The sequence below is a fragment of the Salmo trutta genome, chromosome 34 (assembly GCF_901001165.1).
Source record: "Salmo trutta chromosome 34, fSalTru1.1, whole genome shotgun sequence".
Lineage (NCBI taxonomy): Eukaryota > Metazoa > Chordata > Actinopteri > Salmoniformes > Salmonidae > Salmo > Salmo trutta.
The window spans coordinates 39,498,341-39,520,065 of NC_042990.1; the positions used below are offsets into that span (position 1 = coordinate 39,498,341).

The 21,725-nt window shown below is 41.3% G+C and overlaps 1 protein-coding gene across 1 annotated transcript in view; it reads right to left on the reverse strand.

The window, feature by feature from the left end:
• Positions 1-4,552: 4,552 nt before the first annotated feature.
• The window catches only part of nt5c1aa (5'-nucleotidase, cytosolic IAa), a gene marked incomplete in the record, with an annotated part of 37,561 nt that continues 20,388 nt past the window's right edge, over positions 4,553-21,725 (reverse strand). The window contains 3 exon segments of the mRNA XM_029732840.1: positions 4,553-8,939; positions 12,240-12,424; positions 20,651-20,773. Of these exon segments, the coding sequence (XP_029588700.1) occupies positions 8,583-8,939; positions 12,240-12,424; positions 20,651-20,773 (665 nt within the window).

Below are 21,725 nucleotides of genomic sequence, written 5' to 3' on the forward strand. Positions count from 1 at the left end.
CCCATAGGGAGGCACTATGGAACAGCAGAGTCCGAAACTACATCCACTGACTCTGATGGAGCACTGTCGAAACATTTATAGTTGTTTCAACTAATTATTTTTAATTAACTGGTTCCACAGACTGTCACGTCCTGACCATAGAAAGCTGTTATTTTCTATGGTAGAGTAGGTCACGGCGTGACAGGGGGGGTTTTCTAGTTTAGTTTTTCTATGTTGTTATGTTCTAGTTTTGTATTTCTATGTTGGGTTTTGTTTGGGATGATCTCCAATTAAAAGGTAGCTGGTCCTCGTTGTCTCTAATTGGAGATCATACTTAAGTAGGGGTTTTTCCCACCTGGGTTTGTGGGAGATTGGTTTTGAGTTAGTGTATGTTTCAACTTTGCGTCACGGTTTGTTGTTTTTGTTTGTTCAGTTTATTGTGTATGTATCGCATAGTTTCACAGTGAAAATAAAATGTGGAACGACACACACGCTGCACTTTGGTCTAATCCTTTTGACGATCGTGACACAGACTTTTTTATTTAATCAACTTTTCGATCGAAGTGTTATCTGAAAATAAAATAATGTTTGACCTGAGCTTAGCTCGAACTTGAGAAAAATTTGGCAAAAATTCTGTGAACTTAAAATGATGTGTTTGCTTAACTTGTCTCTGTTTGTTCAACACCTAAAATATTATTTGTACATCTTAATAAAGGTTGTTAAAGACTTTTGAAATACAGTTTTTTTTCCAATGTTTCCATATTTGACACATGTCATACATGATGACATTGTGCATGTTCATTTACACAGTAATTGCTATTCAAAATGTCCTCACCTGGGATTTGAACTCACAATCTCTTGGTCACAGCATTATAATCGTCCTGCTGTTGTCTACAGATCCCCCCGGTACTGCTGCTCATTCTGTTCACCAGTTCCGGAGGTCTACGTCACCGGCTTTCTAGGCGTCACTGAACGGATTCATTATCATCAACCCTGGACTGTCTTGTCTCATTACACACACCTGGTTCCCATTTCCCCTGATTAGTATGTTATATATGTGCCCTCTATTCCCTCTGTCTTTGTCGGTTATTGTTCCCATGTCCGTTGGCGGTGAGAGTACCTATGCGTTGGTGCAGCTGTTATCCTGCGTGCTTTATATATTGTGTATTACGGGTATTGTCCCATGTCGTTCAACGAGGTTTACCCTCGCTCTTTTGTTTGGGTACAGCCCAGTGTTTTTGTATACGCGTTTTGTTTTGGGTGTATTAAAAACCCCTATTTTGTATTCCTGTGCCTGTCTCCAAAATCCTTTACACCAGTGTGACGACCTCGTCAATGACTGATTTCACCTGTATTGCTACACTTTGCACTTCAATGTAAATCTCAGCTCTGTTAAACGTACACTCAAGTAAAACAATTGTACTTATCATCGTAATTAAGGAGTAATTTTAAAACAGAGTGATGCTCCCGACAGACATTAGACAACTATACAGGATATGTTGAATAGCAATTACTGTATAAATGAACATGCACAATGTGTCACGTCCTGACCAGTAAAAGAGGTTGTTTGTTATTGTAGTTTGGTCAGGGCGTGGCAGGGGGTGTTTATTTAGAGTGTTTCGGGGTTTGTTGGGCTATGTTCATATTTAAGAGGGGTGTTTGTTTAGAGTGTTTTCGGGGTTTGTTGGGCTATGTTCTTATTCGTTTATTCCTATGTTAGTTCTAGTATGTCTATTTCTATGTGGTGTTTATTGGGTTGACCTTGAATTGGAAGCAGCTGCTCCTCCTATTTAAGAGCGGTGTTTTTTTCTATGGGATTTTGTGGGTAGTTGTTTCGTGTATAGCTGTATGTCTTACAGGACTGTTTGTCATTGTTGTTTTTGTATATTTTGTTTTGGTTTTCCTTCTTTCTGCCATTAAAAAAGAGGATGAGTGTACACACTCCCGCTGCACTCCCGGTCCAATCCTTACGACGCCCGTGACACAATGTAATCATTTCTGTCAATGTGTGTCAGATATGTAAGTTGAAAACATTGTTTGTTAAAAACATGCCAGTTGAAAACATTGTTTGTTATTAATAAAAACACAGTGTGTAACAAGTTACACTGCCTTTGGTAAGTTTTTAGTTGCTCAAATAATAATTTATGTTTGAATATATGAGACAAGTTGAGAAAACGCATAATTTTAATTTGACTGAGTTTTCTCAAGTTGGAACTAAGTTTGAGCCAACAAAAAATGTTACCTTCAGGTAACACTTTTACCCGAAAAGAACGAGTTACTTAATAATAATGAACTAGATTTTTTTTTATAGTGGGGCTGAAGAGGAGAGGAGACAACAGTGGGGAGGAGAGGAGACTAGAGGAGACTAGAGGAGAGGAGACTAGAGGAGAGGAGTCTAGAGGAGAGGAGACTAGAGGAGAGGAGAGGAGACTAGAGGAGAGGAGACTAGAGGAGAGGAGTCTAGAGGAGAGGAGACTAGAGGAGACAACAGTGGGGAGGAGAGGAGACTAGAGGAGAGGAGAGGAGACTAGAGGAGAGGAGACTAGAGGAGAGGAGACTAGAGGAGAGGAGACGAGATGAGACGAGTAGAGGAGATGAGAGGAGAGTAGACTACAGAGGATAGGAGAGGAGACGAGAGGAGACAACAGTGGAGACTAGAGGAGAGGAGACGAGAGGAGACAACAGTGGAGACTAGAGGAGACTAGAGGAGAGGAGACTAGAGGAGACTAGAGGAGAGGAGACGAGAGGAGACAACAGTGGAGACTAGAGGAGACTAGAGGAGAGGAGACGAGAGGAGAGGAGACTAGAGGAGAGGAGACAACAGTGGAGACTAGAGGAGAGGAGATTAGACGAGAGGAGACAACAGTGGAGACTAGAGGAGAGGAGATGAGAGGAGACAACAGTGGAGACTAGAGGAGACTAGAGGAGAGGAGACGAGAGGAGAGGAGACTAGAGGAGAGGAGACAACAGTGGAGACTAGAGGAGAGGAGAGGAGATTAGAGGAGAGGAGACAACAGTGCCCCCATATGGTGCTGAGAGTATTAGGATCCAGGTTGGTTATGATGCTTACTGGTTGGAATAGTTATCATCTATGTCCAAGTACTAATTTAGTCTGAAAAATGTACATTTGATAAGAAATGTACTAATTACTGATTAATAACTTTTTGTTCAGTAGTCATATACAGTGGCAAGAAAAATAATATGAACCCTTTGGAATTACCTGGATTTCTGCATAAATTTTACATAAAATTTCATCATATCTTCATCTTAGTCACAACAATAGACAAACACAGTGTGCTTAAACTAATAACACACAAATTATTGTATTTTTCTTGTCTATATTGAATACATAATTTAAACATTCACACTGTAGGTTATAAAAAGTGAACACCGGTGCTAATGACTTCTCCAAAAGATAATTGGAGTCAGGAGTCAACTAACCTGGAGTTGAATCAATGAGATGAGATTGGACATTTTGGTTAGAACTGCCCTTGCCCATGAAAAACACTCACAAAATTTGAGTTTGCTATTCACAAGAAGCATTGCCTGAGAAGAACCAAGCCTCGAACAAAAGAGATGTCTGAAGACCTAAGATTAAGTATTGTTGACTTGCATAAAGCTGGAAAGGGTAAGACAAATTGTCTATAAATGGAGAAAGTTCAGCACTGTTGCTAGTCTCCCAAGGAGTGGCCATCCTGCAAAGATGACTGCAAGAGCACAGCGCAGAATGCTCAAAGAGGTTAAGAAGAATCCTAGAGTGTCAGCTAAAGACTTACAGAAATCCCTGGAAGATGCTAACATTTCTGTTGACGAGTCTACAATACGTTAAACACTAAACAAGAATGGTGTTCATGGGAGGACACCATGGAAGAAGCCACTGCTGTCCAAAAAAAACATTGTTGCATGTCTGAAGTTTGCAAAACAGCACCTGGATGTTCCACAGCTCTACTGGCAACATATTATGTGGAGAGAAGAAACTAAAGTTGTCTTGTTTGGAAGGAACACACAACACTATGTGTGGAGAAAAAAAGGTACAGCGCACCTCATCCCAACTGTAATGTATGGTGGAGGGAGCATCATGGTTTGGGGCTGCTTTGCTGTCTCAGGGCCTGGACAGCATGCTATCATCGACGGAAAAATGAATTCCCAAGTTTATCAAGACATGCCAATTGAAGCTCAACAGCAGTTAGATAATGCAACAGGACAACAACCCAAACCACAGAAGTAAATCAACAACAGAATGGCTTGAAAATACGGCTTCTGGAGTGGCCCAGTCAGAGTCCTGACCTCAACCCGATTAAGATGCTGTGGCATGACCTCAAGAGGTCAGTTCACACCAGACATCCCAAGAATATTGTGGAACTAAAACAGATTTGTAAAGACTGTAAAGAGGACAATTCCTCCTGACCGTTGTGCAGGTCTGATCCGCAACTACAGAAAACGTTTGGTTGAGGTTATTTCTGCCAAAGGAGGGTCAACCAGTTATTAAATCCAAGGGTTCACATTCTTTTTCCAACCTGCACTGTGAATGTTTACACGGTGTGTTCAGTAAAGACATGAACAATTATAATTGTTTGTGTGTTATTAGTTTAATAATCAGACTGTGTTTGTCTATTGTTGTGACTTAAATGTAGATCAGATAACATTTCATAACCCATTTATGCAGCAATCTGGTAAATACTAAAGGATTCACATACTTTTTCTTCCAACTGTACATAAAGTTAAATCAAAATGGTGATGGATTCGTTCCAAACTTCTATAGTTTTTCTGATGAATGTTCTGTTGTAAGTAAATACAGTGTATGTTATTGACAAAATAAATCACCTCATTTTATATTATATCTGTCATTTAGCAAACGCTCCCAACCTCTTGAATGATCGTCTTTAATAAATGTCCACAGTGGTTGACGATGAGCTTAAAATCATTTAGACACAGCTGTACTGTAACATGGTAAGTGTTGCCATGTAGTTAACACTTACTGGCTGGGTAATTACCATGTAAACACATCAGCAGCACTAGATATCTAGAGCAGACCAAATACATAGTGACGTATTTAAATCATCATGGGACGTTTAGTCAAACTAAAAGTCCTGTCTTAGAAAAAACATTTTGAGCATTGATTTTTTTCGCTCCGTGCAGTAGGCACATCCAGGTTTACTGTTCTGCGTTTACATGTCAAAGAGATTTCATCGTTATAATAGTATAATAGTCAGGGGGGGGATGTAGTATAACGTTTAGACAGCGAAACTGCTCAAATATTTGGTAACACTTTACCATAACCTTAGACGGCAGTTGCTTATCAACAGATAGTATGTTGATAGTATGACCACGTAGAGCATGTCCACATGGAAAATCCAGACTGTTCAAATAAAGCGTAACCAAAAATGTATCTCTGGTGGAACTAAATGGTCTTTGTCTACAGTTGTGGTGCATTGTGCTACTAAATAACATATATTTCTGCCCCTTCAAATTCTAAATAACATATTTCTCCCCTTTCAAATACAAAATAACATATTTCTCCCCTTCAAATACTAAACTACATATTTCTCTCCCTGCAAATATTCAAATACTAAATAACATATATTTCTCCCCTTCAAATACAAAATAACATATTTCTCCCCCTTCAAATACTAAATTACATATATTTGAAGCTACATTTGATTGTTTAGTCTTCTCAATGTATTTCTACAGACCATAGAACAAAAAAACATATCTATGCATTTAAATGTATGATGACAGAGATCTTTAATTACGCTTCTATTCAATATGTCATCTAACACAAATTCATTCCCTAAGTTTTTCTAGTAACATTGCTGGTATCTCAACGTATGATCGAGTTGACAATGTAGACTGTAGTATCAGGGACAGGAAGGTACTGTAAGTGCATCAGTAAAGCAATACGGAGAATTCCTACAATGAATTTGTCAAGTTCTTTAACGTCAGTGACGATGGAGGGAAACAACGGGAGGAAGCCATTTTAGACTACTGTTACATGCTTACATACCCTATCCCCTATATAGTGCACTACTTTTGTACAGGACCCATAGGGCTCTGGTCGAAAGCAGTGCACTACATAGGGAATAGGATTCCCATTTAGGATGTAACCAGGCACTCCCTTAGCACTTCCTCCTTAGTTCTGTCATGCAGTTGAATTCGTAAAACTAGTGTTTCCTCAGAACAGACACGTGATACACCTACTACATGTATTAGAACTAAGGCACCAATGGAAACTCAGAGATTGAAAAACATTATGGTTGGTATTTATGGCTTTGGTACTTGGAGAAGACTTTGTGAGATAATACTATTGTATTATTTGTTATCCTCGGGAAGATGACTAGCATGCACGTGACCTATTCATTCTTGTAGAAGTTTTTTTTTTTTTTCTTCACAGTGAGACAATTCCACACAAACAAATAAGGTCTATTACTACATTACGTCACGTAAATGTTTCCATGTGTCCTACATATGTTAATATGTCTTGTCGTGCAACTGTCAAATAGTTATTTCACCCGAATTCTCTACGCTTCTGGATCATGGCTTGTATTTCAACACTTGATTTTGATTATATAAATAATAGAATCGATTCCCAATTTCTGACACTTTTCAGGTGTTGCTACGTCTTTCAGTGTCAGTCATCAGTCTCATCCATGTGTTTTGAATCACAGACACCAGGTGTCCATTGGGGGCAGTCCAGTTGCCATTCGTCATCTCGTAAAATATCATCCTGGTGACTATCAAGAGTTCACCTCTGTCTTCTTCTTCTTCTTAGGACGGATTGTGGAGAGTTGTAGAGCTACTGTAGCCTATTCCCTTCGCTGCAACCACAGCCATGGATAGGCCATTAAAAATAGCACAGGATACATGTTACATCCCACAAAGAAAAATAAAACAAGTTCAGTTCAAGTGAATGCATTTGCTCAAGTTATATGGGAAAGTAAAGCTCATTGTTGACAGGCTACATCAGGTATGTAGAACTCTCATCTGGTTCTGTATCAGGTATGTAGAACTCTCCTCTGGTTCTATATCAGGTATGTAGAACTCTCCTCTGGTTCTATATCAGGTATGTAGAACTCTCATCTGTTCCTGTATCATGTATGTAAAACTCTCCTCTGGTTCTATATCAGGTATGTAGAACTCTCATCTGTTCCTGTATCAGGTATGTAGAACTATCCTCTGTTCCTGTATCATGTATGTAAAACTCTCCTCTGGTTCTATATCAGGTATGTAGAACTCTTATCTGTTCCTGTATCAGGTATGTAGAACTCTTATCTGTTCCTGTATCAGGTATGTAGAACTCTCTTCTGTTCCTGTATCAGGTATGTAGAACTCTCATCTGTTCTTATATCTGGTATGTAGAACTCTCATCTGTTCCTGTATCATGTATGTAAAACTCTCATCTGTTCCTGTATCAGGTATGTAGAACTCTCATCTGTTCCTGTATCATGTATGTAAAACTCTCCTCTGGTTCTATATCAGGTATGTAGAACTCTCATCTGTTCCTGTATCAGGTATGTAGAACTCTCCTCTGGTTCTATATCAGGTATGTAGAACTCTCCTCTGGTTCTATATCAGGTATGTAGAACTCTATTCTGTTCCTGTATCAGGTATGTAGAACTGTCCTCTGTTCCTGTATCATGTATGTAAAACTCTCCTCTGGTTCTATATCAGGTATGTAGAACTCTTATCTGTTCCTGTATCAGGTATGTATAACTCTCATCTGTTCCTGTATCATGTATGTAGAACTCTCCTCTGGTTCTATATCAGGTATGTAGAACTCTATTCTGTTCCTATATCTGGTATGTAGAACTATCCTCTGTTCCTGTATCATGTATGTAGAACTCTCCTCTGGTTCTATATCAGGTATGTAGAACTCTATTCTGTTCCTGGATCAGGTATGTAGAACTATCCTCTGTTCCTGTATCATGTATGTAAAACTCTCCTCTGGTTCTATATCAGGTATGTAGAACTCTTATCTGTTCCTGTATCAGGTATGTATAACTCTCATCTGTTCCTGTATCATGTATGTAGAACTCTCCTCTGGTTCTATATCAGGTATGTAGAACTCTCATCTGTTCCTGTATCAGGTATGTAGAACTATCCTCTGTTCCTGTATCATGTATGTAAAACTCTCCTCTGGTTCTATATCAGGTATGTAGAACTCTCATCTGTTCCTATATAAGGTATGTAGAACTCTCCCGTGTCCAACCAAAGTGCTTATGATAACACACTCCTAAGGATGATTATAACAGCTGCACACATTGGATGCTGAGGAGGTGAAACAACCCCACTCATGTACAAAACAAACACTTCTGACATCTGGTGAAAAGCACCATACTGTAATCAACACAATTCAATTATCGTCTATTAGGAGTATTTCATTACCGAAACTTTACAGACTTTCTTCATTGTCTTCATTGTTATTGATCTACCTTAGTTTTTACGAAACTCACTGACTGAAAATAACCCTTTCTTGTTTGTGACAATGACCCGGGGAAGATCAGATTTTCCATATGACTCTATATCTCCCTCTCTAAAAGTCTTTCATCTCAGGTCTCTTCTCTCTTAGTTTCTTCGATCTTTTTCATATTTTCTCCCTCCACTATCTACTTCCCTGTGTTCAGGCTCTTCTTATGTGGGTGCTTCTGAGCAATCCCGTAGGGTACGTGAGCAGCGACCGTGCCCATCTCCGCCGCCCCTTCCACATGGAACATCTGGTCATCAAAGTAGATGTGGGGCCTAATCTTCTCCAGCATCGGGCCCTTGGGTGCCCCAGCCAGGAAGAGAGCCTCGTCTGTCTCCAGGCCCCAGGCTCTCAAGGTCTTCAGGGCACGGATCCCTGAGCTGGCTGCGCTGCGGGCCGTCACCAGGTAGGTACGGATGGGACAGTCCAGACGGTGGCCCTTAGCATAGAACTTCTTCTGGAGTTTGCCAAGGGACGCTAGGAAGTCCTTAAGAGGGCCCTGAGGAGAGAAGAGGAGAAGAGAAGATAAATAAATAAAAGGCTTTTTTTGGGGGGGTGGTTATAATAAGCAGAGAGTTACAGGAATCTGATTTGTTTTTTATTTCACCTTTATTTAACCAGGTAGGCAAGTTGAGAACAAGTTCTCATTTACAATTGCAACCTGGCCAAGATAAAGCAAAGCAGTTTGACACATACAACAATACAGAGCTACACATGGAGTAAAACAAACATGCAGTCAATAATATAGTAGAAAAATAAGTCTATATACAAAGTGAGCAAATGAGGTGAGATAAGGGAGGTAAAGTCAAAAAAGGCCATGGTGGCGAAGTAAATACAATATAGCAAGTAAAACACTGGAATAGTAGATTTGCAGTGGAAGAAAGTACAAAGTAGAAATAGAAATGATGGGGTGCAAAGGAGCAAAATAAATAAATACAGTAGGGGAAGAGGTAGGTGTTTGGGCTAAATTATAGATGGGCTATGTACAGGTGCAGTGATCTCTGAGCTACTCTGACAGCTGGTGCTTAAAGCTAGTGAGGGACATAAGTGTTTCCAGTTTTAGAGATTTTTGTAGTTCGTTACAGTCATTGGCAGCAGAGAACTGGAAGGAGAGGTGGCCAAAGTAGGAATTGGCTTTGGGGGTGACCAGAGATATATACCTGCTGGAGCGTGTGCTACAGGTGGGTGCTGCTATGGTGACCAGCAAGCTGAGATAAGGGGGAACTTTACTTAGCAGGGTCTTGTAGATGACCTGGAGCCAGTGGGTTTGGCGACGAGTATGAAGCGAGGGCCAGCCAACGAGAGCGCACAGGTCGCAGTGGTGGGTAGTATATGGGGCTTTGGTGACAAAACGGATGGCACTGTGATAGACTGCATCCAATTTATTGTGTAGGGTATTGGAGGCTATTTTGTAAATGACATCGCCGAAGTTGAGGATTGGCAGGATGGTCAGTTTTACGAGGGTATGTTTTGCAGCATGAGTGAAAGATGCTTTGTTGCGAAATAGGAAGCCAATTCTAGATTTAACTTTGGATTGGAGATGTTTGATGTGAGTCTGGAAGGAGAGTTTACAGTCTAACCAGACACCTAGGTATTTGTAGTTGTCCACATATTCTAAGTCAGAAACGTCCAGAGTAGTGATGCTGGACGGGTGGGCAGGTTGAAGAGCATGCATTTAGTTTTACTTGTATTTAAGAGCAGTTGGAGGCCACGGAAGGAGAGTTCTATGGCATTGAAGCTCGTCTGGAGGGTAGTTAACACAGTGTCCAAAGAAGGGCCAGAAGTATACAGAATGGTGTCGTCTATGTAGAGGTGGATCGGAGACTCACCAGCAGCAAGAGCGACATCATTGATGTATACAGAGAAAAGAGTCGGCCCAAGAATTGAACCCTGTGGCACCCTGTGACACACTGAACTCTATCAGACAAGTAGTTGGTGAACCAGGCGAGGCAATCATTTGAGAAACCAAGGCTATATAGTCTGCCGATGAGGATGTGGTGATTGACAGAGTCGAAAGCCTTGGCCAGGTCAATGAATACGGCTGCACAGTATTGTTTCTTATCGATGGCGGTTAAGATATCGTTTAGGACCTTGAGCGTGGCTGAGGTACACCCGTGACCAGCTCTGATACCAGATTGCATAGCGGAGAAGGTGCGGTGGGATTCGAAAAGGTCGGTAATCTGTTTGTTGACTTAACTTTCAAGGACTTTAGAAAGGCAGGGCAGGATGGATATAGGTCTATAACAGTTTAGGTCTAGAGTGTCACCCCATTTGAAGAGGGGGATGACCGTGGCAGCTTTCCAATCTTTAGGGAACTCGGACGATACGAAAGAGAGGTTGAACAGGCTAGTAATAGGGGTTGCAACAATGGCGGCGTATAATTTTTTAAATAGAGGGTCCAGATTGCCTAGCTCAGATGATTTGTACGGGTCCATGTTTTGCAGCTCTTTCAGAACATCTGCTATCTGGATTTGGGTGAAGGAGAAGCTGGGGAAGGCTTGGGCAAGTAGCTGCTGGGGGTGCAGAGCTGTTGGCCAGGGTTGGGGTAGCCAGGAGGAATGCATGGCCAGCCGTAGAGAAATGCTTATTGAAATTCTCGATTATCATGGATTTATTGGTGGTGACAATGTTACCTAGCCTCAGTGCAGTGGGCAGCTGGGAGGAGGTGCTCTTATTCTCCATGGACTTTACAGTGTCCCAAAACTTTTTGGAGTTAGAGCTACAGGATGCACATTTCTGTTTGAAAAACCTATCCTTTGCTTTCCTGACTGACTGCGTGTATTGGTTCCTGACTTCCCTGAAAAGTTGCATATCACGGGGACTATTCGATGCTAGTGCAGTCCCCCACAAGATGTTTTTGTGCTGGTTGAGGGCAGTCAGGTCTGGAGTGAACTAAGGGCTATATCTGTACTTAGTTCGACAGTTTTTGAAAGGGGCATGCTTATTTAAGATGGTGAGGAAATTACTTTTAAGGAACGACCAGGCATCCTCGACTGACGGGATGAGGTCAATATCCTTCCAGGATACCCAGGCCAGGTCGATGAGAAAGGCTTGCTCGCAGAAGTGTTTTAGGGAGCGGTTGACAGTGATGAGGGGTGGTTGTTTGACCGCGGACCCATAGCGGATGCAGGCAATGAGGCAGTGATCACTGAGATCCTGATTGAAAACAGCAGAGTTGTATTTGGAGGGCAAGTTGGTCAGGATAATATCTATGAGGGTGCCCATGTTTATGGATTTAGGGTTGTACCTGGTGGGTTCCTTGATAATTTGTGTGAGATTGAGGGCATCTAGTTTAGATTGTAGGACTGCCGGGTGTTAAGCATATCCCAGTTTAGGTCACCTAACAGAACGAACTCTGAAGATAGATGGGGGGCAATAATTTCACACATGGTGTCCAGGGCACAGGTGGGAGCTGAGGGGGGTCTATAACAGTCAGCAACAGTGTGAGACTTATTTCTGGAGAGATTCATTTTTAAAATTAGAAGCTCGAACTGTTTGGGCATAGACCTGGAAAGTATGACAGAACTTTGCAGGCTATCTCTGGAGTAGATTGCAACTCCTCCCCCTTTGGCAGTTCTATCTTGACGGAAAATGTTGTAGTTGGGTATGGAAATCCCAGAATCTTTGGTGGCCTTCCTAAGCCAGGATTCAGACACGGCAAGGACATCAGGGGTGGCGGAGTGTGCTAAAGCAGTGAGTAAAACAAACTTAGGGAGGAGGCTTCTGATGTTAATATGCATGAAACCATGATAACAATGATAACAATCCAATACACTTTTTCTGACACACATCTACATACACGGTCCAGTAGAATGTCCTCGTTGTCTCTCTCGTGCTGGAAGAACCCGTCGAGGCCTTGGGCCTTGAAGATGCGTTCTGATTCGTCAGAGAAGAGGACAGCGTCACCGTCAAAGGCCACTCTCAGCTGCGTCTGCGATACCTCTGTCAGCTTATTGGACATGAACATGGTGGCCGCTGCAATGCCTAAGGGAAAACATTGATAAAGATAAAGATTAACATGGTGGCCGCTGGAATGCCTGAGGGGAAACATTGAGACCGATAAAGATTAACATGGTGGCCGCTGGAATGCCTGAGGGGAAACATAGAGACAGATTAATATTAAAACCTCTTGGCGGTCGCCTAGGATAGGGGGCGCTCCAGCGATTTTTGAAAAAAATACGTGCCCATTTTAAACGGCCTCCTACTCAAACTCAGAAGCTAGGATATGCATATAATTAATAGTTGTGGATAGGAAACACCCTAAAGTTTCTAAAACTGTTTGAATGGTGTCTGTGAGTATAACAGAACTCATATGGCAGTCAAAACCCCGAGACAGATCGTAACAGGATGTGGAATTCTGAATTGCGGACTCAACTTCATCACTTTGCCTATAAATCACACCGTGAGCTATGGTTCATTGAGCACTTCCTATTGCTTCCACTAGATATCCCCAGTCTTTACAAAGTGGTTTGAGTCTTCTACTGTGAAAACTGACAGAATGAGAGGCTGTTGATCTTGGTCACATGGGGAGGGCCATCACCATTATGACGCCGGTGCCCCTGCCTACCCTCCCCTTTCGAAACGTTTTGAAAGACAATGCAACCGTCCCCCTTGAATATTATTGGAGCTCTGGTTGAAAAAGGCCCTAAAGATTTATGTTATACAACGTTTGACATGTTTGAATGAACTTAAATATATTTTTTGTGCATTTTGGTAAGAGAGAAGTCGGACGACGGTACATTTGGTGCAGCCTTCAGAACGCGCTAACAACAAGAAGCTATTGGGACATAAATGATTAACTTTTTCGAACGAAAATACATTTGTTGTGGACCTGGGATTCCTGGAAGTGCCTTCTGATGAAGATAATCAAAGGTAAGGGATTATTGACAATAGTATACAAGAGTAGATTTGATATGCGATTGTTCCAAGATGGCGCTGACCTGTAACGGTAGCCTATTTTTCTGAGTATCGCATCCCCTTTTATCGCAAAGTGTGATTACCCAGTAAAGTTATTTTTAAATCTGGCATTGCAGGTGCTTTCACGAGATGTTAATCTATAATTCTTAGAATGACAATATTACATTTTAAAAATGTTTTCGAATAGTAATTTAGTAAATTGTAGCGCTGTTTCACCGGATGCATTTGAGGGAAATTAGTTAGTCAATGTCACGCGCCGATGTAAAATGCTGTTTTTATATATAAATATGAACTTTATCGAACAAAAGAATGCATGTATTGTGTAACATGATGTCCTAGGAGTGTCATCTGATGAAGATTGTCAAAGGTTAGTGCTGCATTTAGCTGTTTTTTGGTTATTTGTGATGCATGTGGTTGGTCGGAAAATGGCTATGTGAATACTTTGACGATATACTCCTCTAACATTATCTAATGTTTTGCTTTTGCTGTAAAGTCTTTTTGAAATCGGACAACGTGGTTCGATTCAGGAGAGGGGTATCTATAAAACGATATAAAATAGTCCTATATTTGAAAAAAAATATATTACATTTTGTTAGGAATATGTCGATAGGATTTTTCGATGGATGTTGATCCCGCATACGGGACGGAGACCGTCATTAACCTCTTACATCTGCTCCAATATCCAATGATGGGCGTGACGCGAAATACAAATTCCTCTAAAATCCGAAAACTTCCATTTTTCAAACATATGACTATTTTACAGCTATTTAAAGACAAGACTCTCGTTAATCTAACCACACTGTCCGATTTCAAAAAGGCTTTACAACGAAAGCAAAACATTAGATTATGTCAGCAGAGTACCCAGCCAGAAATAATCAGACACCCATTTTTCAAGCTAGCATATAATGTCACAAAAACCCAGAAGACAGCTAAATGCAGCACTAACCTTTGATGATCTTCATCAGATGACACACCTAGGACATTATGTTAGACAATACATGCATTTTTAGTTCTATCAAGTTCATATTTATATCCAAAAACAGTGTTTTACTATGGCGTTGATGTTCAGGAAATCGTTTCCCTCCAATAATCGCCAGTCAATCAGCACAACAAATTAAATAATTACTATTCGAAAACATTGGTAAAATATTATATTGTCATTCAAAGAATTATAGATTTACATCTCTTGAACGCAACCGGATTGCCAGATTTAAAAATAACCTTACTGGGAAATCACACTTTGCAATAATCTGAGCACTGCGCCCAGAAAAATACGCTTTGCGATACAGACTAACCGCCATGTTGGAGAGATCTAAAATCGAAAATACTATGTAAATAATCCATTACCTTTGATTCTCTTCATCAGATGTCACTTCCAGGAATCCCAGGTCCATAACGAATGTAGTTTTGTTTGAAAAATCTCATAATTTATGTCCAAAAAGCAAAGTGTTGTTAGCACATGATCTATGCCCGCCGGACTTCACTTCATGAACGAGGGGGGAAAAAAATATTTACGTTCGTTCAAACATGTCAAACGTTGTATAGCATAAATCATTAGTGCCTTTTTTAACCAGAACATGAATAATATTCAAGGCGGACGATTGCATTCTCTTTTAAAACGTATTGGAACGAGAGTACCCAACATGAACTCGCGCGCCAGAGTCTAATCGGCCACCACCGTTCCATGGCTCTTGTTCGGTCAGATCTCACAGTATAAGACTCAAAACACTTTGTAAAGACTGGTGACATCTAGTGGAAGCCATAGGAAGTGCTCCACGATTAATAAGCCCCTGTGTGTTTCAATGGCATAGGCTTAAAGGTAATTCAACACATTAGGTATCCACTTCCTGTCAGAATTTGTCTCAGGGTTTTGACTGCCATATGAGTTCTGTTATACTTACAGACACCATTCAAACAGTTTTAGAAAATTCAGAGTGTTTTCTATCCAAACCTGAACAATAATATGCATATTCTAGCTTCTGAGTTGGTGTAGGAGGCAGTTAAAAATGGGCACATATTTTTTTCAAAATTCTCAATACTGCCCCCTAGCCCTAAGAAGTTTTAATAACGTTTCATTTTCAAAACTGTGCGCTCTCCTCAAACAATAGCATGGTATTCTTTCACTGTAATAGCTACTGTAAATTGGATAGCACAGTTAGATTAATAAGAATTTAAGCTTTCTGCCAATATCAGATATGTCTATGTACTGGAAAACGTTATTTTTACTTACAACCTCATGCTAATCGCATTAGCTTACATTAGCTCAACTATCCCACTGGGCACCCACCAATCTTGAAGAAGTTAAAGATGTCTGAGGGAAAACATTGAGACAGATTTGAAGATGTCTGAGAGAAAGCATTTAGTCCTCAAAGGGCTGAGGTGAAGGGATAGACCAAGGGCTCTTTTCAGTCTCTAAAACTGAAGCATAACAGATTAGAAATGTAAAGGTAATTTCCTATTGAGCCGACACATGCAGCGTCTACCGTAAATGCAGTCTATGCTAAAGCGCGGTCATGTCTCTGACCGATTAAATGAGATGACATGCTATTTTATCAAAATCGTGTACCTAACGTTTAATAGATTACATAATTTAATTAAACCATGCAACAATTAACTCATTAATAACCTGGGGCACCACGGAAGAGTGTTTATAGACCTGCTGTCTTCCAAAGAAACTCTCTTAAAGATCTGAAGATCTTTTATATCAATAGCAGTCAATTATTAATCAGCACCTTATTCAGTCTCATTCTGATTGTCGTGAAATACTTGGTTATCTGCACAAACCCTGGCTAACAAGTTGAATCAGCAATACACAAATCGGCTTAATTATTTAATTACTAAATACCTAAATAATCGTACAGAAATACATATATATATATATACAGGATACATCGATTACTAATCATGTCATGAAAATTCCCTGGTGGACTAATTCAATATGACGGCTGGTTACACAAAGAAAGGGGGTTGGGTTTGAATGAAAGACCGGGAAGACTGATGGACAAAGGAATTGGGTCTCTATTGGACCTTGAGAAGCTATGTTACCGTAAATACAGAATCTTATGCAGTCTAATATCCGCCCATTTGGAAAAGGAAAATGCAAGATATATATTTACTCTGATGTGTGCTTTGACAGATGGGGTCGAAGATGGAAGAACGGTTTGCCCAGCAGAGATCACCATTGTCCATTTGAAGAAACTTTCTGGTCGTAGTGTCGTAGAGCGAATACGTTGAAGTACCCTGTCGGTTTTAGGAGATGGTCTGTCCTTTCCGAGGCCACGTACGTTTACAGCTGCAGCTGGTAACTCGCCGTCTAGGATGTTTAGTGAATAATAGTTCAAAGTTCATACCAAGTTGCCATAATCAGCTAGCGTTGTATTCTGGCTTGTCTAGTCGACATTCACCATTCCAGCGTGGTGATCATCACCTCCACGTTGAAATTCACCCTTCTAAACGTTAGGACATCAGTCCTCACATTTCGGGAACTAAGGTTAACTTCTGTCAATGGGGGAGAGAAGGCGTGTTTCATAGTTCTCAACCATTGTCTGTTCACTTGGGTGTGTCCACTGACTGGGCCTAAATTTGACTATGAAACAATAATCTTATTTAGGAGGATAAAAAGACATTTCATCTTTTCACAAACATTTAAATTGCACAACAATTCCATGTGAATCTGATAACTAGAATGTGTAGACTTTCCAAGATACAGTTTATGTCGTCCTGTCATCAGATATAATGTCCCAGACACCAACTGATCTGACATCATATTCTTTAAGTATCAACACTTTCAACTGGTTGAGAAAGGGACATATTGTTCCATTCTCCAGCCTTTTGATTGTGGTAACAAAGGGCTTTCCAAGAGTCCATTCTGTAGAGTGAAGAGAGAAAGGTATTTATGGGGGTCGGGGGGGGGGGTCATAAACCTCACCCAACAGGGCAACATCATGACAGCAGGAACATTTCCTTTAAATTTAAATCACACGGTAAAGCTGAACTTCCGCGATGTGGATTGAATAGAGCACTAGAAAGGGTACTGTTTGTTTCCAAATGGCACTCTATTCCCTCTATAGTTCACTAACTTATCTGGTCTAAAGTAGTGCACTACTACCCTATAGATCCTGGTCTAAAGTAGTGCACTACTACCCTATAGACCCTGGTCTAAAGTAGTGCACTACTAGGCCCTGGTTTAAAGTAGTGCACTACTACCCTATAGACCCTGGTCTAAAGTAGTGCACTACTACCCTATAGACCCTGGTCTAAAGTAGTGCACTACTACCCTATGGGCCCTGGTCTAAAGTAGTGCACTACTACCCTATAGACCCTGGTCTAAAGTAGTGCACTACTACCCTATAGACCCTGGTCTAAAGTAGTGCACTACTACCCTATAGACCCTGGTCTAAAGTAGTGCACTACTACCCTATAGACCCTGGTCTAAAGTAGTGCACTACTACCCTATAGACCCTGGTCTGAAGTAGTGCACTACTACCATATAGACCATGGTCTAAAGTAGTGCACTACTACCCTATAGACCCTGGTCTAAAGTAGTGCACTACTACCCTATAGGCCCTGGTCTAAAGTAGTGCACTACTACCCTATAAGTCCTGGTCTAAAGTAGTGCACTACTACCCTATAGACCCTGGTCTAAAGTAGTGCACTCCTACCCTATAAGTCCTGGTCTAAAGTAGTGCACTACTAGGCCCTGGTTTAAAGTAGTGCACTCCTACCCTATAAGTCCTGGTCTAAAGTAGTGCACTACTACCCTATAGACCCTGGTCTAAAGTAGTGCACTACTACCCTATAGACCCTGGTCTAAAGTAGTGCACTACTACCCTATGGGCCCTGGTCTAAAGTAGTGCACTACTACCCTATAGACCCTGGTCTAAAGTAGTGCACTACTACCCTATAGACCCTGGTCTAAAGTAGTGCACTACTACCCTATAGACCCTGGTCTAAAGTAGTGTACTGCTACCCTATAGACCCTGGTCTAAAGTAGTGCACTACTACCCTATAGACCCTGGTCTAAAGTAGTGCACTACTACCCTATAGACTCTGGTCTAAAGTAGTGCACTACTACCCTATAGACCCTGGTCTAAAGTAGTGCTCTAAAGTAGGCCTTCCCTATAGACCCTGGTCTAAAGTAGTGCACTACTACCCTATAGACCCTGGTCTAAAGTAGTGCACTACTACCCTATAGACCCTGGTCTAAAGTAGTGCACTACTACCCTATAGACCCTGGTCTAAAGTAGTGCACTACTAGGCCCTGGTCTAAAGTAGTGCACTACTACCCTATAAACCCTGGTCTAAAGTAGTGCACTACTACCCTATAGACCCTGGTCTAAAGTAGTGTACTGCTACCCTATAGACCCTGGTCTAAAGTAGTGCACTACTACCCTATGGGCCCTGGTCTAAAGTAGTGCACTACTACCCTATAGACCCTGGTCTAAAGTAGTGCACCACTACCCTATAGACCCTGGTCTAAAGTAGTGCACTACTACCCTATGGATCCTGGTCTAAAGTAGTGCACTACTACCCTATAGACCCTGGTCTAAAGTAGTGCACTACTACCCTATAGACCATGGTCTAAAGTAGTGCACTACTAGGCCCTGGTCTAAAGTAGTGCACTACTACCCTATAGACCCTGGTCTAAAGTAGTGCACTACTACCCTATAGACCCTGGTCTAAAGTAGTGCACTACTACCCTATAGACCCTGGTCTAAAGTAGTGCACTACTACCCTATAGACCCTGGTCTAAAGTAGTGCACTACTACCCTATAGACCCTGGTCTAAAGTAGTGCACTACTACCCTATAGATCCTGGTCTAAAGTAGTGCACTACTACCCTATAGACCCTGGTCTAAAGTAGTGCACTACTACCCTATAGACCCTGGTCTAAAGTAGTGCACTACTACCCTATAGACCCTGGTCTAAAGTAGTGCACTACTACCCTATAGACCCTGGTCTAAAGTAGTGCACTACTACCCTATAGGCCCTGGTCTAAAGTAGTGCACCACTACCCTATAGACCATGGTCTAAAGTAGTGCACTACTAGGCCCTGGTCTAAAGTAGTGCACTACTACCCTATAGACCCTGGTCTAAAGTAGTGCACTACATAGAGGATAGGGTGGAACCGTACCTATTCTAGTATTGTGTGTTAATCAGAACCCTCAGTAGTTTGAAGGTTGAATGGCTCCCTAATGTCATATAACATATGGAAATGGAGCTCAAGAAATGAACCTAAAAAACGTAGAATATTCTAATGTTTGCTAATTTATTCACCACGTTACGGCAGGTATCAATCATTCTTGTCCGCTTCGGCAAATACAATGCAACATACCTTTTGCGGTGGCAGCAAATTATATTTGCCTTTTAAAATCAGGGGTCTTCAATAATTTCTTGCATAGGAACAACCGCCCAGGCAAACCAGTGACCCCCCCATTATGTTATCAAAATAAATGTTTTTCTCATGTCTTTTCTTATCATTAGGTGAATGATAAAGGCAAGGAGAAGAAAATCAACATTTTAAAATGAATACATTTGGTTGATTGTGTTATTATTTGGACCTCCACACATTATAACTGGGAGAGGAAGTCCATACTCTAACATAGCCTATTAGCTAGGAGGGTAACGGCAAACACATGTTTTTACTAGCAGCAGCTGGTTAAAACAAACGTTAGCCATGTGTCCAAATCAAGAAGGCTTACAGTACCAGCTGCCAGAGGCATTTTTTCAAAGCCTACGTCAGATAATGCAGTGAGTGTAATTCGCTCAATATTAGGAGTTAAGAAATTAAAGTTGATGTCATTAGAAATAAGATATTCTCTTATTTTCTTCTGTATGTATTTATAAATTACTTTATTCTGTTGTTACTAGTGATATTCATAAAAACATCAAACAAATTTTACTTTTCTTTCATGTATTTTTGTTGACCCCCCCTGCAGTACCTCGGACCCACGGTTCGAATACCACTGTTCTAAATTATACTTTAAAGTGTGTGACCTTCTGTTTGCAGAAATTCAAACTATTGACGCTGTGTGCCTGTCCCACACTGAAGGTTAGCTGTTCAATATCACCCCAGGACAGTTGACCTTCGAGTTTGTCCACAATACATTTACTCTGGTCTTGGGTTCCATGCTACAGTGGAGGGAAGTGATGTAATATACAGGTGAGGACAGGAGTCAGTCCGTCTGGAGGGAAGTGATGTAATATACAGGTGAGGACAGGAGTCAGTCCGTCTGGAGGGAAGTGATGTAATATACAGGTGAGGACAGGAGTCAGTCCGTCTGGTGGGTCTCACCTTCAGACAGCGCCTCTCTGACCTTCTCAGCATCAGCAGACAGGTACAGGTTTGTCTGCCACGCCTTTAGGTAGCCAATAGGTGAACTTCCTCCAGTCATACAGAACCTCTCGATGAACAGATCTGGGAGACAGAGAGAAACACAGGAAGACAAGCCCATGTGAGTCATAAGGGCAGCAAAAGGGGAAAAAACGATAAGGAGCACTTCTTGCTGATCAAGTTCAGGTATCTCCTCCCAGTTTCCTCTGCATTAGTGCTTAATGAAAATGACACTGGTCAGTAGTTAACATAACCTGAGGTCACCATTAATATCTTGCCATGCTACACTAGTCAATTTAAGTCACCCTTGGTACTGTTCTGAGATCAGATTGTATTCCTCCTTGTCCTAATGGTTAAGATTAGAATTTGGAAAGAGTGAACTGTCTTATGTCATTTATTCACCTTGAGAAAAAAGTGTGAACTGGTCCTAAAAGATAGCATAGCGACAAATCCCTTTAAACCTTTAGCCAACCTTCTAGGCCAAAGGCTAAAGACATTTATAGAAGCTTGAAGGGGTGGCAAGTAGCCTAGCGGTTAGAGAGCGGGCCAGCATTCGCCGGGTTGCCAGTTTCGTATTCGGGGTCCGATGGGAAAAATCTGTCAGGGTGTGAGCTGGCAACCGGGGGGTTGCAAGTATCAACTCCTAGATGCCATGGCCTGCTGTTGTACACTTGAGCAAGGCACTTAACACCCCCACAGCTCCCTGGGCTTCCAATGGGGCACCCCCCTCCCCCATACCTCTCCAAACCCTGAATATGTGTCTTTCAGGGGGGTTGGGTTGAAAGAGGAAGTCCTATTTTTGTTGGACTGTGTGTGTGTGTAATTGACCAATAAATGCATGTTAAACGCCATTTCCCTAGGGAGGGTGTCAAATATATACTAAAATCCAAAATGGCACCCTATTCCCTATCAGGTGCACTACTTTTTCAAGTAGGGAATAGGTTTGACATTTGAGACGCAGACAGATACTCAGTATAGTTTGGCAATTAGAAATACACAGTGTCATCTGAGGTAAGGTGCAAGAACTGTCGAGTCA